The sequence below is a fragment of the Bombus terrestris genome, chromosome 17, assembly GCF_910591885.1.
Source record: "Bombus terrestris chromosome 17, iyBomTerr1.2, whole genome shotgun sequence".
Taxonomy (NCBI): domain Eukaryota; kingdom Metazoa; phylum Arthropoda; class Insecta; order Hymenoptera; family Apidae; genus Bombus; species Bombus terrestris.
The window spans coordinates 6,278,465-6,295,451 of record NC_063285.1 but is presented as its reverse complement, the minus strand read 5'-3'; the positions used below and the strand labels follow the sequence as shown (position 1 = coordinate 6,295,451).

General features: G+C 38.0%; 1 protein-coding gene across 1 annotated transcript; it reads left to right on the top strand.

Annotated features, from left to right (window-relative positions):
• Positions 1-643: 643 nt before the first annotated feature.
• LOC105666843 (zinc finger protein 33B-like) lies at positions 644-10,825 on the top strand. Its single transcript, XM_048413667.1, has 3 exons — positions 644-1,232; positions 1,481-1,597; positions 7,122-10,825. The coding sequence occupies exons 2-3, from the start codon at positions 1,568-1,570 to the stop codon at positions 9,966-9,968; spliced, it is 2,877 nt and encodes a 958-aa protein (XP_048269624.1). The 5' UTR covers positions 644-1,232; positions 1,481-1,567; the 3' UTR covers positions 9,969-10,825.
• The last annotated feature ends 6,162 nt before the right edge of the window (positions 10,826-16,987 follow it).

Here is a 16,987-nt window from a genome sequence, read left to right as displayed (position 1 = left end):
CCATCGGATTGAAATAATCATTTCTTTGACCACATTTTAATTTCTTGAGCAATAAGATTCTCATCCTTAACGCTAGAGTATAAAACAGATATTTTGACAAATATTTTAACAACCAGTGGTATCTCATAAGCCTTTGACAGAGTCAACAGTAAGTACATATGTGTGTGTGTGTGTGCGCGCGCGGGCGCATGTGTATGTATGCACATATTTGCCAAGTTCGTATACACAAATTTAAGAATTCCATTAGAGTGGGTAAGACTCCTACGGGCCAGAAAATATTTCTCGAATAAGGGACGTCAATCGATTTGTTAGACTTCGCCGTGCAGCGCTTCTTGTGTCTGCAACACGATCGTGTTTATAACTAAACTCTATTGTATTATGTAAAATTAACTTTATTTAAACAACATTCTTTTGTATCAAGTGAAATACTATTTAGTTTATATCCTTTATCTTCAGTGATAATGCAAAGAAAAGTGTTAACAAATCGATGCCAGCGGCACGACTAACAGTTGATTTGTAAAGCACATTTCCGAATATTAAGAGTATTACCCTCTCTACTGGAGTTTACAAACCTGTGTATACGAATGCGATGCTTACAATACTTATGATGCAGGAATAATCAGATATTCATTGACGTGTGTTGGTGTTGCTTCTTAGATGCACAGATATACATACATATATAACGTGAGTTTATATAGAAACGTGAACAAGAATATTATATTGGACATAACGCGAAGTTAGTTAGAAAACTACTCAGTAACACGCATGCGCTGTAGCTCTACGAATCAATTTTTGATTTACCGTTACGTGTAAACGTACAATATGATACTGTTTCGTAATTAAAATGCAATTTATAAAATGAATTAGGTAAAATTAGATGAAACTAATATTAAACTGCTGAAGAATGATGTATTATAAATAATATAAGATTCTTTATTGTACACTTTCCATAAATGTAATTTCAAGGTTACTTCCTTACCGATAATGATTTGAACCTGTCTGAACTGAGCGGCACGTTTGCTACTAGTGGAGGATGCCATTTTATTGCCCACAGTACTGCTCATGGTAGTGTCCGAGTTTAAACGGTATTTTCTCTCTCTGTGTATGTTTATATGTGTATAAAAAAATTTCACATTCTATTTTGACGCGAACTATTAACAAAGGAAACATGTTCTGGATGCAAGTGAATAATAAGTGAATAATAAAAGAGTGTAAACAACTTTTAAGATCATGTATGACACGTTAACCTGAAATATCTTCCATTGTCTTCTGCTTTTCATTGTTTTCACGACTTTTTATTAAATAATTACAGTTTTGTTAAATATATTTGATAACTGTATTTCATACAATTTCTATATTCATTTACAAGTTGCTATTGTTATTGTGCAGTTATGACATATTTTCGGGAAAATGCGAATTGTTTTTTGAGGATATTATTAAAGTCTACTATTCACTAATCATAGATTTTCTTTGTGCACAGGCGAGCAGTTTGTCTAATAATAATAATAATTTCATAAAGCAAATAACTCGAGTGTTAGTTTACGTACGCCCCGTTGATGCAATCTTCATGAATATAAAATTGGACAACAAAATGGACGTAAGTACCTTTTGAAACATCATTCGATAAGAAAACTTTGACCGTACTGAATAATATATTTTGTTTCTATAAATCTTGGTTAATATAACATATTAAGCTAATGTTTATGTACCACTTTCTTTAACTATTTCAATATGATAAAGTAAGATTTGCTTCTTTGGTCGTTGTAACGCAAACTTGTGATTTGTAATAGAAATGAAATTTAATTGTTGAATTAGAAGGAATTTCCATCATGGTACATAAAATTTTGTATAATGTATCTGTCAATTGTAAGATTACTTTGGCCAACGCGCTATGATTTCTTGCGTCTATGCTTTATATATTATGGCACAATAATAATACATGGATTAAAAATACTAAAGTAATGCAGAATGTCTGGCATCGATCCAACCTTGCTTATTATTGTTATAAATATAATATTTAATTGCTCCGTTGCACAGTAATGAGTTTATACGAATATAATTATTTTACAATTAAATTTCATTTATATATTTTATTTTATAAAAATGGAAATGTTGAATTACAAATGATTTCCATTAATATGTTAATATTTAGTATACTGATTATATTTACCATGTGTGTTATTATTATTTGTTATTAATTTTTCTATGCTTGTGGAATATAAAATTGATATTTATACATATATAAATGTGTTTTATGTAATATTAATGTAAATCATTGATGTATCGTGAAATGTTATCTATTTACTCGTATGATACCAAGTGAATTCATAAAAAAAATGCATGTTACAGATAAGATTTTTATCATATTAATGCGTTGAAGCATACGAGCATCGAAGCATACGAGAGTTGAAACAACGTATGTTGTAAAAAATATATTGCCGTATAATAGATTGAAACTCATACATGTACCAGGAACGTTCATCACTGGTAACGTGCGTTACCTTTACACTGATGTATTTATATGAGTACGGGCATTGGATTCAGCTGAGGCATGTTTTGTATTGTATAACCTTAAATAGAACAGGTCACACGAACGTATCATTAGTTATTCCTTATCAGTTCGATGAGTACGTATTTTTTATGTATATCCAGCGATTATTCTATAGCGAATAGTTGTATCGGAATGAAAACTTTTTTATTTTGTGCAAAGATTTTTAAATTTGTTTATTATAAATCATTTATATAAATCAAATTATGTACAGTTTTTAACGCATTTCGATTTCGATTCAAATTAAAAAGAAATATTTTCGGAGTTTTACAACACAATGTCGCGAAAGTTCCGTTAAGCATGGCTTATGTCACAGTCAAGAACAATCGCTATTATTGAGAAATAGAAATTTAGCGCTCCGACCATCTGCGTGCTAGTGCTCTGATAGCACGTGAGTAATTCTTCCGCCAACTCTGCAAAACAAGCAACGCTCGTATGCCGTGACTTCTACATACGTACGAAATGGTCGTGAAATGTATGTCCGTTTTAACGCTCGTGTACCCTTGTTAGTCCGGTTAAATTAGACATAAAAATAGTGATCAAACAATAAAAATTCCGACAGAGCTAAATTTTGGTAGAGACTTTGGGTACACCAATAGAAATAAAGTGCCAAAAGTCCCCATTGATTCCATGAGTGCTAAAAATGTTATTCGAGGTAAAAATAAAAATTTTCGGATTTTTTAAATTTTTCTTGATAAGTTTTATAAAAAATATAGCTCAGATAAAAATTGTGGATCATAAAATCATCTACAAAAATGTTCCTCATATTTTTTTTCTTAAGAATCACCATTCCTAAGATATCACCATTCTAAAAGTTGAAGAAGTTACATTCTACATGATATGCACACAAATACCATATATATATATATATATATATGTCGGAGATGGAGAGACACCGAAGCCTTCCGTCGAAAACCGGGGAAAGACCCCTAATATTGTAGTTTGGATTCCGCCATAGCCGTAGTTAAACAATCACCGTCCTTCAGCCCAATTGTAATTGCCTGCAATCTATGAGAATGAGTTTGGGTTCGAGGTGACAACCAGTCACCGAACGTAGCCGCGGTCAAGGGACGAACATTTTCTAACAAAGTCATGGAAAAGTCTATAGCCCTCCATAAAAAGAAATAGTTGTAACGGCACTCGACAGTAAGCACACTAATGGTTTCTGTCTCATGGCTCGTCATAAGCAGACCCTATTCTATGGGTAGGTCAATTGCCGGTTGTCGAGACATATTCGCAAAACATCTGCAGCCAGCCTAATGACCCGTCATAAACCCTAAACCTTGATTAACGAAAATAGGCAAACAGTCTTTTCCGTGAAGGACACTTCCAAAGACTGATCAATTAACAACAACGGCAATTTCCCTCACTCTCCGAACGAAGACTTGTCTCCACGAATATAAAAGACCTGGTGCCGCTAGAGAGTGGAGCAGTTTTTCCTAAACCGCGTCACCGAGAGAGCTTCGAGTACGATTTCATCTAAGGTACCATTTCGATAGAGTGCTTACTTCGCGTGCTAACTGAGAGTACCACCTAGGCGTTGCCGACGAGTAAAGAATAAAAGAGTCCCGTTGACCGCGTATTCGTTATCGGACCTCAGACTATTGTCATTCGCATCGCGAGTACCTAACCGCCGCAGTTTATTTGTCAAGTCTCACATCTCCATACTTGTGTTAATAAACTCTGGATCACACCTCGACAATGGCTACTACTGGTGAAGATTCGTTGCCTGCCCACACCTCCAATCCTACTGACTCTCCGACATATACATAGTCAGGCACTTAATATAAGTAAAAATGCCTATTTGTATCTCTTATATATTTAAACCATACAATTCTGAGAATATATACTCAAAAGAAACTCAGTCCCTTAGCCAGTCCCTTCTATATACCTACACGGCCTTGATCAACATCTGCCTACTCTATTGTCCACGTGGTGACGCTCATATACCTGCTTTTCTGAAGTGGCTTAAGTGAAATACTTTTAGTGTTGAACGTTTCTTTCGATTGAATACATGTATTTATTGCTAGCGTCTACTATTTCAGTTTGTATCCATTAATATTTTAAAAAAATGTCACAATTGTGCTTTATTTGCAATAAACTTTTGACGGAAGGTGAAAAAGTTACAGTTAGTCGTGGAATGAAAACTTTGATCGATGCAAGTATCAAAAGAGGTGATGAGTTTGTTGATTATCTGAGAAGTGAAAAGTCTGTAACAGTTCACGTGGATTGCCGAAAATCATACATCTGGAAAAGTTCAATTGCTGCTATCAAAAGACAACATGAGGATGGACAAGTTAGTACATCAAAAGTAAGTCCATCTCATACTAGAGCATGAGTAAGTGAATCCGACTTGCTACACTTTCATTCAAAGAATCCGTTTTGACAGTAATTCAGGTTCGTTCTGATGACGTATCAAAATTTATAAGTTTATAGAAAGTAGTAATAATTGCCAGTTTACATTGGATGAACTAAAGAATGTTAGTAAAAATCTAGCTTTAGATAACAGAACTATAAAAATACAATTGAAAGTAAAGTATGGTAGTAAAATTATTATTACAGAAAAGCCGGGAAAATTAACATTCATTTGTTTCGTCGACAATTACCAAGAAATTTTAAGTCAAGCCTGGTCCGATAAAAAAAAAAAACTTGAATGAAAAAGAAGAACGGTTAAAAATGTTGAAAGCCGCGACAGCAATTATTCGTGAGGATAATCTTGTGTGTTTGATAATATTATGTACCCCCCACCGAGTAGAATGTTCGAGAATATACACCGATATCCCGGATTCATAGTCATATTTTTTGGAGCAAGTCATTCTTAAAAACAAACGTCATAATTTGGAGCATTTGAAGTTAGTTTGCACAAATATTAGCCATAAAACTCCGTCATAGCAGATCGTGGAATAGGCTTACCGGGAAAACCACGTTAAAAAAAGGGGCCAAGTATATTACCCCATAGGTGGTGTAGTAATGTGTGCATATCATGTAGAATGTAACTCCTTCAACTTTTAGAATGACGATATCTTAGGAATGGTGATTCTTAGGGAAAAAAGTATAAGAAAAATTTTTGTAGATAATTTTATGATCTACAATTTTTATCTGAGCTATATTTTCGATAAGACTTACCGTTTTCAAGAAAAATTTAAAAAATCCGAAAATTTTGATTTTTACCTCGAATAACATTTTTAGCACCCATGGAATCAATGGGGACTTTTGGCACTTTATTTCTATTGGTGTACCCAAAGTCTTTGCCAAAATTTAGCTCTGTCGGAATTTTTGTTATTTGAAATATCTATTTTGACCGAACTAATGCCTACGTTTAAATTCGTGCATGCGTTATGAAAAATATTGCTGCACACAAAATTTTTTCGCACACAGTTATAACAAGGCACAGATACACGTTTGCATTAGTGTGCGTATGCGTGCGCCTGTGTGTATACATATTCTTATACAAATTGGCAACATAGCGAAAGGGAGGAATTTTGCATATGTCCCTTACTGCCCGAACAGCATTGGGACAGTAGTTCTCGTATAGTCTAGCGTGGAAAATTCGTTTAGCAACCTGTACAAGCTGAAACGTATTGTAATGACGCTACGCATCGACTCCAAAGTCTCATGAAATGACATCAGTATATCAATATATACTTAATATATACCCAATGGCTTTGCTTACCAATTGAGAAAATATATTACTTTCTGCATCGATGCAAGCCAATATATATCATAAAAGAACAGAAAACGTTGATGCGTTCATCGCATCAGTGTTTCGGCGTATGTAAGCACCGTTCACTGTCACGTTTTCCTTCTGTTTGACCAGGTATTACCATTAACTGTTTCTCACACCGGTTATTAATCTCAATTGATTCTACAATATTTTCCATCGAAATGGATACAAATATTTCTATTTTAAACAATTCATGGTGATTTTTGTAAACATTTTGAGTTGTGTTTTTACATTTTCAAATGATATGGAATTTTTAGAGTTTTGCATGGTGTTTGTTACTCTGTCGTACATGTTATTTCTCATTTATAATATACAATTTGTTAAACATATAGAAGGACTGTTCGTTGCTTTGTACTAAATTCTTACCTGGAAGAATACATTCATGAAATAACGTTAAACAACCATGCTAAAATTATTGTTTGCGAATCTGATTTTTCTTACATTTGAATATAGTTGGGAGTTGAATATAGTCGACTTCACTACATGATAATTTGAAAATATCGATCGGCCCTGTCCTATGGTAATTGTTAGGAGTTGAGGAAAAGTTTCTTAGTAATTCTAATGGAGTCGTAAAATTTGTTACACAAAATTTACATCTCTCTTGTTATGTATGTAGTATTCTGGACTTGTGCAGTTATGTGTTTCATGTTTTTAATGGTAGAACCTGGCTAACTCATAAACATGGCGCCATAAACCGTTCTTTCCAGTATCTAGTTCTGTAGCTCTATACGTAGTTTTCTATCCTACCCATGATATTTATGGCAGGTTGTCTTCAATTACTAAACTAGGACTGTTTCATAGATTTTTCGTTTCTTAGGATGTTACATTAGGTTTGTATATTTTTTTCAGCCTTCTGAATATGCAATAAGGATAAAGGAAGAGCCAATTGATCCAGAGATCTGCGATGATTTGTCGCCAGTTGATACGAATACAGGGAATAAGAATGAAACAGCGACGTTTAAAGGTGAATCTTCGAATATCGTTTATTGTAAAAATGAAGAATCCGCGTTTCCTCAAGGAAGTACGTATTTAGAAAATAAATTGGATCCTGATAAACGAAAAAGTAAACATAAAGTACCTTCAAACAAAAGAATAAGTTGCAATGTTTGTTTGTTAACTTTTCGAACTAAAGATTTATTGGAACTGCATAATAAATTATATAGCTGTAATGTATTTAAGTGTAATAATTGCAATGCGATCTTCACTATGCATATTTCGTTGATACGTCATTTAAAGAGGCGATGTTGTATGAAAAAATTGTCTGGATATAAATGTAATTTTTGTAATCGAAAGTTTTCTTATAAAAGGCATGTCCAATCTCATTTATTCCATGCGCACGGAAACGCGATATTTTCTGGTGAAAGCAAAATTATGAAAACATCTCCTGAATCGTTAGGAAAGTCGAATAATTCGGATGGTATAGTCATGGCAGAATCAAATACTTTACACAGTTCCTGCCAAGAAAACGTAAATAGCTCAATAAATATATCTTTGAAACTATCTAATAGTTCAAACAATACACTCACCAAGGGTTCCAGCAGCAAGATCAAGTCTACGCATCCGAAATGGTTAAACGATTCGTATGGCACTCCTTCGAAAAGGATGAAGCAGACTGTCCTTACAGACTTCATATCGCTGTACAAAGACAAACTGAATGACAAATGGGTTAGCCCGGAAAAAGTTATCGATGCGGAGAATATTCCTGTTACTGCGACTATTATTCCAACTCCAACACTTGAGACATTTGGTAACAAGACATCAACAGCTGCAGAAGTTATTCAGATGTCTACTTCTGTTAAGCGAACAGAATCTCCTGTTAGGAAAAGACCATTTGTTCAAATTCATGTGAATTTAAAAACGATGATATCTTCATTAAGGAACGAAATGAAAGCTGAATCTGAAAGCTCTAATACTTCGCACAATATGTCTTACAACCTTAGGCCAGTGAAAAGATGTTCTTCTTCTTTATATGATTTTTGCGATTTATTGGAATTTGAGACCTTCGGAAGATCAAGACAATCTTTTAAAAGAAACAAGTCCCCTTATATATTTAACCAAAGTAGAAGATCTGCACCTGAAGCTAAGTATAAAGAATGTGTGGTCCGTTTAGAGAAATGCGACAAATTCTTGGAGCCTACTAGTTTCGTGTCAAACAAAGACGAAGACGAAAACGAAGACGCTTTTAAACAAGCAGTATCGAAAAATGTGAAAGAAGAATTTAAAAGTTTTCGTGAAACAAGCTCGACATGTAACTTGCCTTTGAAAGCTGACACGATTGCGTCAAAGCGATTCAATGAATTTGTAAAATCTTTCGCTGATAGATTAATCGTACCTCAACAAGAATTGTTTGAATTTCAGAAGAACTTTAAGGTCAATCAGCAGAAAATATTTCAATGTCATATTTGTCAGAAATCGTTTTCTTTGAAAGAGAACCTGCGCGAGCATATGAAATTGTTCCATACGATTTACATGTCGAGCATATGCAACGCGCGTTACACGTCTATAAATAAGTTACTAACTCACTATCTACGTCGGCATATTATATTTAAACGAAGGGAATGTTGCGTGTGTTATGAGAAGTTTGACACATCGGCATTGTTGAAGCGGCACATGATTTTGCATTGTTTGAAGACCATAAGATCAAAAAAGGACGCGCCACCGGTTGATGTTGAAATAAATTGCAATGCATCCAAGAAACAACACAAATGCAAAGGTTGTCGCAAACGATTTTGGCTATACTCATGTTTGAAACAACATGAGAATGTATGTCGTCGAATGAAAATTTTAATAAATAAACAACGTGTAAACCATTTGTCTCGGTCCTTGAAAGAACCAAGTGACATGGAACTCGGCATAGTACAGTCACCTGATTTTGAACAAATGTTGGATGTTTCGGGTGAGACGACAAGATCTTTCGAAAATTACTTGGCTCCGAGCACGCTTATTACGGATGATACTTTCTCTTCGTCATTCGATACAGCTGCAAAGAACAAAAGGTTGCTTAAAGGGATTACATGCGTAAAGGGTCACCAAGCGGGCAAGATGAACAGAACAAAGTTTCCTTGCACTACTTGTGGAACACAATTCCAAAAATTTAAAAATTTGTGCATACATGTGCGCACCTATTGCCAAACAGCCACAGAAAAGTGTAACGTTTGTAACACGATGTTTTCCACTAAAAGATTATTACAGTTTCACATACTTGCTACTCATACGCCTTCGTGCTCGGTGAACTATAAATTCTTTTGCAAGTTTTGTAATCAAGGATTTGTTAAGAAATCAAATCTTCAAATTCACGAACGACACTTGCATATTGGGCAGGATTCTAGACTGGAGCTGAATTCCGATTGCGTTGTAAAAGATAAACCAATCTGTAATATATGCCATTTGTTGTTTGAATCTTACGAACGTTTAGTCGAGCATAACATGTATTATTACAAGGGCAATGATTTTTTATGCGCAATATGTGGTAAGTTGTTTCAAGGAATGTACAAGTTTTATCATCACAACAAGTTGGAGTATTATTCGGATGTATCATGGAAATTGTATCCTTACAAATGCGATACTTGTAACGAAGGCTTCAACTACGAATCACATTTCCATGCACATAAGCTACATGTTCATTCGCACGATTTCCCCGCTGACGAGGCGCACGACCGCGATACATCGGATCAGACTTTTCGCATGTGTTCGTGATTCTTTGGATAATTTTGGATAATTGGATAACTTTTGGGTAATTGAGTGTCAGCCTTAGGCGCTTCCTGTTCATTGTTTGGGATGGTCTCAGTTTGTTGAGCCAGAATATGTCAAGCATTCTAAGCTAGACGACCAGCCAGAAACGAGTGAATTAGATATTCCATACTGTCTCTAACTTTATTTAATATACATCGTTTTGTTCTTGTCATAAGAGATAAAGAGATATAATCGCGTTATCGTATCGTTTACTAAGTGCCGCTTGAAACAGCTTAATGAAAATTATGATAGATCGAGTAATAAATTTGTCTGCTTTTCTTTGAACGCGTTATATTTATGTGTTTTTACATGCGTGCGCGCGTGTGTGTGTGTGTGGTGCGCGCGTACGTGCGCGTGTGTGTATTTTACCAAGTACGTTGATCATTACCCTATTTCATTATTTCATTATTGTAAAATTTGTTGTTAAAGAGAGTTTTTCGTTTGGCATGTGCGTTTGCTGATCTTCATATTTCATAAATTGTTTTCGGTCAGCCTAAATGTTTGAAAAAGTTAGAAAATAAATGAAGCGAGGGTAAGTAAATGTTGTAATTTCTTTTCTTAATTGGTCTGATATTGGTCATTTTTCTTCTATTGCAATTTTACTCGCTACAATTATTCGATTAAACGTCCGCTCGATATAATATTTATAACATTCGTTAAAAAATGAACAAACCTATTAGTAAATCTGATATTGAGATTAAAAAGAATTCATTTCGTTTATCACACGTGGAATGATTATATGATAAGTTTCATATTTGACAGATGACTAATTTAAATATGGATCGTAATTACAATTTTCGTTATGAGATGATATATTTACTTACCCAGTTATCGATTAATGACGTTCGAATGATAATTGTACGGGAACGATAATGCTTTGTAATGTGCAATTAAACTATTACGTTAAATGTTCAGTAAATTTATATTTCAATTTCCATCACAGTGCCGGTCGCCCAACACGATAATCGAGAGGAATATGAGACCAAGAACGATATGTGTAATTTCGACCAATCGCGGGGGACGCAATCGCGAGGGAACACGTCAACCGGAGTCGTAAATTCCCGTTACGATTAAAATAATCGACGCCGCGAATAGATCGATCCCCTGATTTCCATTGAGATAATAGGGGTGGTTGAGTTGTTATAACGCTGCGATTAGCAGGGTTATAAAATATATATTTCCCACGACTTTACACTGATGAGTTTACGCCGTTGCTTAAGATACAGGTGATGAAGAAAAGGATTACTTGTAGATAAGAGAATCTGTGTAGATGGTGACTGATCTGAAGATTCGAGATTGAGTACGGGTAGATAGGTGGTCTTCGAAGATGTCTTGAGGTAGGGAGTATTCGAACTGAGCTAGAACTGCTTGAATGTTCAGTTGATATAAACTTCCGATGATAGACTGTTCTGTCGTTCCAAGAATAAATTGACAAGACTAGAGGGATATAGTGACTGCTCTGTAGTTTAGAGAATAAATTGATTGTTCTATAGGTTCGAGAACAAGTATAGTTGACCCTCTTGATGGCGTTAGAAGCAGTAGAAGCAGTACAGACGATGTGACTGCTCTGTAGTGATGAGAGCAAGTCTAGAGGGATGTAAAAGTTGAGTCGACCCTCCTGTTCTCGCAGAAGCAGTTGAAGCAGTATAGATGAGGTGACTGCTCTGTAGTGATGAGTGCAAGTCTAGAGGGATGTAGAAGTTGAGTTGACCCTCCTGTTGTCGCAGAAGCAGTAGATTTCGTTCTTATATGATTACGGAGGAAAGCTCGGTAAGGGTGTATCCTTTGAACTAAGAACGCGGATTCGTCGTTCACACTTTTAGTTAGGAAAGTAAGGGTAACGATCCGCGATACCGATTGGTTATGACCAACGTTAGAAATGAAGATAGGAGGAAAAAGCCTCCTATCAACGTGGCTCATGGGCAACATTGTTTTATGGGAAAAACCAGCTTTTCCGTTAGGCAACTATTCGGATTTTTTCATTAGATAACTACCTGCTTTCTACGTAATTTGTAAGAACGTACAATATACCTAAGGACCGTTATGTACCAGCTATAAACCGAAAATACTTGCAGGATTAAAGGTTCTTGCAAGCTAATAAGACTCGATTTATGGTGGGGCCTTAGGTTTATTGAGGGTCTCTCTAATTATGCTTGGGACTTGACGGTCAGACAATGAAGGACGTCGCGCGGGCCTTTTCACGCGACGTAACAATATGTATCGCTATGAAAGCGCGAATGAAAATTGTCGTATTAGAATTTCTATAAAAAAATAAGAATTGACGTTCATATCAAAGAATAGTTGCAGCGCGTAATCAAATAAATTGGTTGTTCCACAGCGGGAAAACGAACTACTTTCATGAGCTTTCACCGCTTCTGTCGTACAACGAAACGAACAGTTGAGCAATTATAAAAGCCAACGTTTGTATTTTCTAAAAATTAGAAAGCTGGTAAACTTAATAGATTGTTCGGGAAATTTGTAGATTTTAGTAGTACGATATGTACTGTTTTTAAAAGTGTAGGTATTCTTTAGTAAATTACGTTTTCCAGAAAATAATGTAAACTCTTTCTCCGTGTAAACTACGACATTCGTACAACCTTTGTTGCTGTACGAACCAACACTCGCATTCGAAATGTTGTGTACGACTCGCCTTAATTAAAAGACGCGACATGAAGTTAAAATATGTCTATATACTCGGGACTCGAAATAGGGTGTTGTATTTTCGAGCTATCGCGGGGAGACGCGGTCGTTAGAATACGCGCCAACGGGAGTCGTAAATTCCCGTTACGATTAGAATGATCGACACCACGAATAGTTCGATCCCCGTATTTCGATTAAGATAATAGGGGTGATTCAGGTATGATAACACTGTGGCTCACAGAGTTAAAATTTATATTTCCAACTTAGTATACACGATTGAATAGATATAAACACTGAATAACTTAGAACGGTATGAGACTTAATGTTAGAAGTTAGGCGTTAGATCTTTGACTGTGGTAGGAAAATTTGAGAGATATAGGAACGGTGAGAGTTATAGGGAATGCAGGAACTCTAGTCACCGTGAGAGACGATGGAAAACTCTGAAGCTTATTCTAATGTGAATAAGGAGGAAAGCTTGGTATGGGTGTGCCCTTTGAACGAAGAACGCGGATTCGTTGCTTACATTTTTAGTTAGTAGAGTGAGGGCAATAATCCGCGATGTCGATTGGTTGGGACCAATGTTAGGAAGGAAGAGAGGAGGAAGAAACCTCCTACCAACTTGGGTCCTAGGCGACATTGTTTACAGGGAAACTCAGATTTTTCGTTAGGTATATTTCCGCTTTCTTCGTAATTCTTAAGAGCACATAATTCTAAAAACCGGCCGAAAATACTTCTGGAATTAGAAAGTCTCTTCTGGCAAACGGATGTGCTTAGACCATGTGTGCGAACAATGCAGCTAGAATTGCAACTTTATAGTGGGTCCTTGGGCCTATGGAGTGTTAGAAGGACGGCAGGTAGACCGGTGGTTGGCAAGCCGCGCGGGATGGCGTGCAGATGTGTTGCGCGACAGAACAGGTGTACTGGTACCATTGTATACAGCACTTTGATTCGAAACGTTTTGTACAAGCAACGTTAATTAGGAGATTGAAGCTACGTTTTTGTTTAACCATCAACTAGAAAATAACGACGTATTTGTCGGATTATGCTTTTGCATCCTGTTTTCACCGCGATAATCAATCAGCAGTGACTGCGCTAAAACAAATTCTCTTTATGGAAACATGAAGCGTCTTTGTGACAGAAGAAGTACAATTTTACAAATTCTGCCAATAACCTGGATTTTGAAATTTAAACCGAAGCTCCTATCGAATTTAATTTGAAGTATGTTAAGATGGATCGTTTGAATGAAAAAGAAGAAAAGAAAAGTACAGAGGAATTAGAGGAATTCCAAAGAGAACTTCACTAGTTACAATCTCGAGTAAAGTTTCATCGGTGTGGTAACTTATGCAAAGTTGTTCAATGTCGCCGAAGATCAGCTAAAGCGAAACAGGAACGAAAAGTAGAGAAAACATTTTACTACATTATAGATTTTAATGGCAAAATAGAAAGCACTCTAAAGAAAAATGGACCTCTGCCCAATACATATCCTATGGTGATATAGCAAATTGTACTGTACACCTATGGAGACCAAGTTAAAAATTGAAAAAGCTGAGATAAATAGAGAGGATATTGGATACAAAAATTTAATTGGCGCATTGTTGTATATTAGTGTAAATACCAGACCCGATATAAGTTATAGTGTGAATTATTTGAGTAGATTTCAAGATTGTTGTAATGAGACACATTTTAAATATGCTTTGCGAATATTGAAATATTTGTACCGAACTAGAGATTTAAGATTAGATTATAAAAGGAATGAAAAATGTGAAAAGATAGATTGCTATGTGGACGCTGATTGGGCAGGAGATCATTTAGATAGGAAATTGACTCTGGATATGTAATTAGATTGTATGGAGATGTAATCGGTTGGAAGTCTAAAAAACAAAAGTATGTGACAAAAGCCTCGACGTATGCAGAGTATGTAGCTCTATCGGAAGCGGTGAGTGAATTAATGTCTATTAGGGAAATTATGAAAATCTTCAATGTAAATCTAGATGATAAAAATGTACAAATGTACAAATTTATGAGGATAACTCTGAAGTGGTAAGTATAGCAAAGCATGGAAATTTTACAAAAAATTCTAAACACATTGAAGTTCATTACCACTACGTTCACGAGTGCTTAAAGGAGAACAAGATAAACATACTTAAAGTAAGTACAGACGAAAATACTGCGGATATTTTTACGAAGGCACTGTGTAGAGAGAAATTCGAAAGGTTTAGGTCATGGATGAATGTAAACTAAGAGAAATGTAAATAAATAAGTGTTAAAGTTTCTGTTACGTAATTCGTCAAAGCATGTAAATACGATTAAGTGTACAGTCTAAATGTAAGGAGGCGTGTTGGGAATATGATACATATACACTGCACATGTGAATGTGTGTGTAAGCGTCAGAGGACGTCCGGGTCTTGGTTGAGACAAAAGACAAGAGCAGTCGTTAGAAGTATCTGGAAGAGTCGGTTGACAACAAGCGTGCGTGCGAGTAGGATTTCGAGGTCTTTAGAGTATAAGATATATGTATAACTGTTGTGTGCTAAATAAAGGGAATTATTTGTATTTCCGAATCCATTCTATATCTTTTCAAAAAAATGTAATCCCCCTCTCGTAGTACAACTTCTTCCCATTTTTCAAGTGCATTGGTCCCTTATAAATTGACACATGAAATGTATGTACAAAAGTCGGCACGAACTTACGGGATAACCTAATACACGGTGAACATACCAACAACTACCAGTAGCACAATACTGACATTCGTGGACGACACAGCTATACTAGTCAGGCATACTAACCCTGAAACGGCAGTCAAATTACTACAAGAACACGTCACAAAAATAGAAAAGTGACTACAAGAAAAACAAACAAAAGCAAACCCCACTAAGTGCAACCATATTTCATTCACTCTACGAAAAAAGATACCACCAAACATCCTCCTGAGCGGCACGCATATAACACAAACACAGCATGTCAAATACCTTTTTTTTTATGTGGAGGAAATCCGTGCGGACACCAGGCCACTTCTGGGGGAGGGGGTAGTGCCGGACTCCAACCGACTAAAACCTCCACGATGACCGACCCGGCTGCGATCAAAAGAGGCCCGGGAACCGCTGCAAGAGACACACCAGGCCCCTCCCGCGCACAAAATACATCGTCTCCGGAGCCGCCGTACAAGGCAGTCGGGTTCCCCTACCGGACTGCCTGGCGGTCCCGAGGCGCTGATCTATCGGCACCTAACTTTGACCCCCACCGGGGGAAGCGGCGGCCCTGGAGCGCCTTGTCCAAGCGTGTCCGCGGCGTCTGCCGCGCCCCCGCCGATCGATCCTCTCGGGGTGGGAACTCCGCACCCTCACTCTTTCCCATTGCCTCCTTCCGAAGCATAACGAGCTCAAAGAAGGTCACGGCCCTCCTCCCTCTCTCGCTCGCCAACAGTGCCGCGAGAATCGCCTGTGGCGAGAGATCTCACCCGATTTCCGCGATGAGATCGCGGCACAGCCGCGCCCACACCGGACAGAACTCTAACGTGTGCTGCGCCGAGTCCACGCTCGCATCGCAGTGGTTGCAACGCGGGGTCGCTTCCTTCCTGATTCGGTGCAAGTATTCGCCAAAGCACCCGTGCCCGGTGAGTACCTGCGTCACCCTGTAAGTCAGGGGGGAAGCCCGGCCCCATCCAACCAAACGTCCCAGTTTGGATGGACGGTCTCGGGAACCTTCAGCCCCGACGCGCCCGCCCTTATGTCGAGGCTGACACGCCATCTGTCGAGCAGGGCCCGTCGAGCACGATCCTCAACGTCGTCACCCACCGGCTCGACCCCGTCCGACAGACCCCGCGTGTGGAGGTAAATTTCGCGACACCTCAGTGTCTGCAGTTCGAGCGGAGGGAACCCGGCTAGCACCACCGCTGCTGCCGCCGAAATGGTGCGGAAGCCACCGAGACCACCAGTACACCGCGCCGGCACGGCGCGTGGCTCCGGACCACGGCATACATGAATCGTAGATCGCATGCAAGTCGCGCCTCAGCCGGGTCGCTCCCGCCTCCGCGTCCTCATCGATCGGAGATTCTTCCGACCAGGCGACAGCTATAGCGGCCGCTGCCATGAAGTCCTCGTCGCGGGAGTCTTCTTCTCCTTCCCGGTGGGCCAGTTGGTCCGCTCGCATCGAGCGAAGGATCGCCCATCGCACCCCTAACCGCCGCCTCCGCCAAAATGTAGAGGTGGTCCGAGAGGGTCTCCTCTGGGGACACGCCCCATCCGGAAACACGGCGGGAAGCGGCTGGGCTTGCCCACGTGGGGTCCACTATGGACTCTCCCCGCCTCGCCACACACGTGCCGGTCGACCCTCGGTTCATAAGC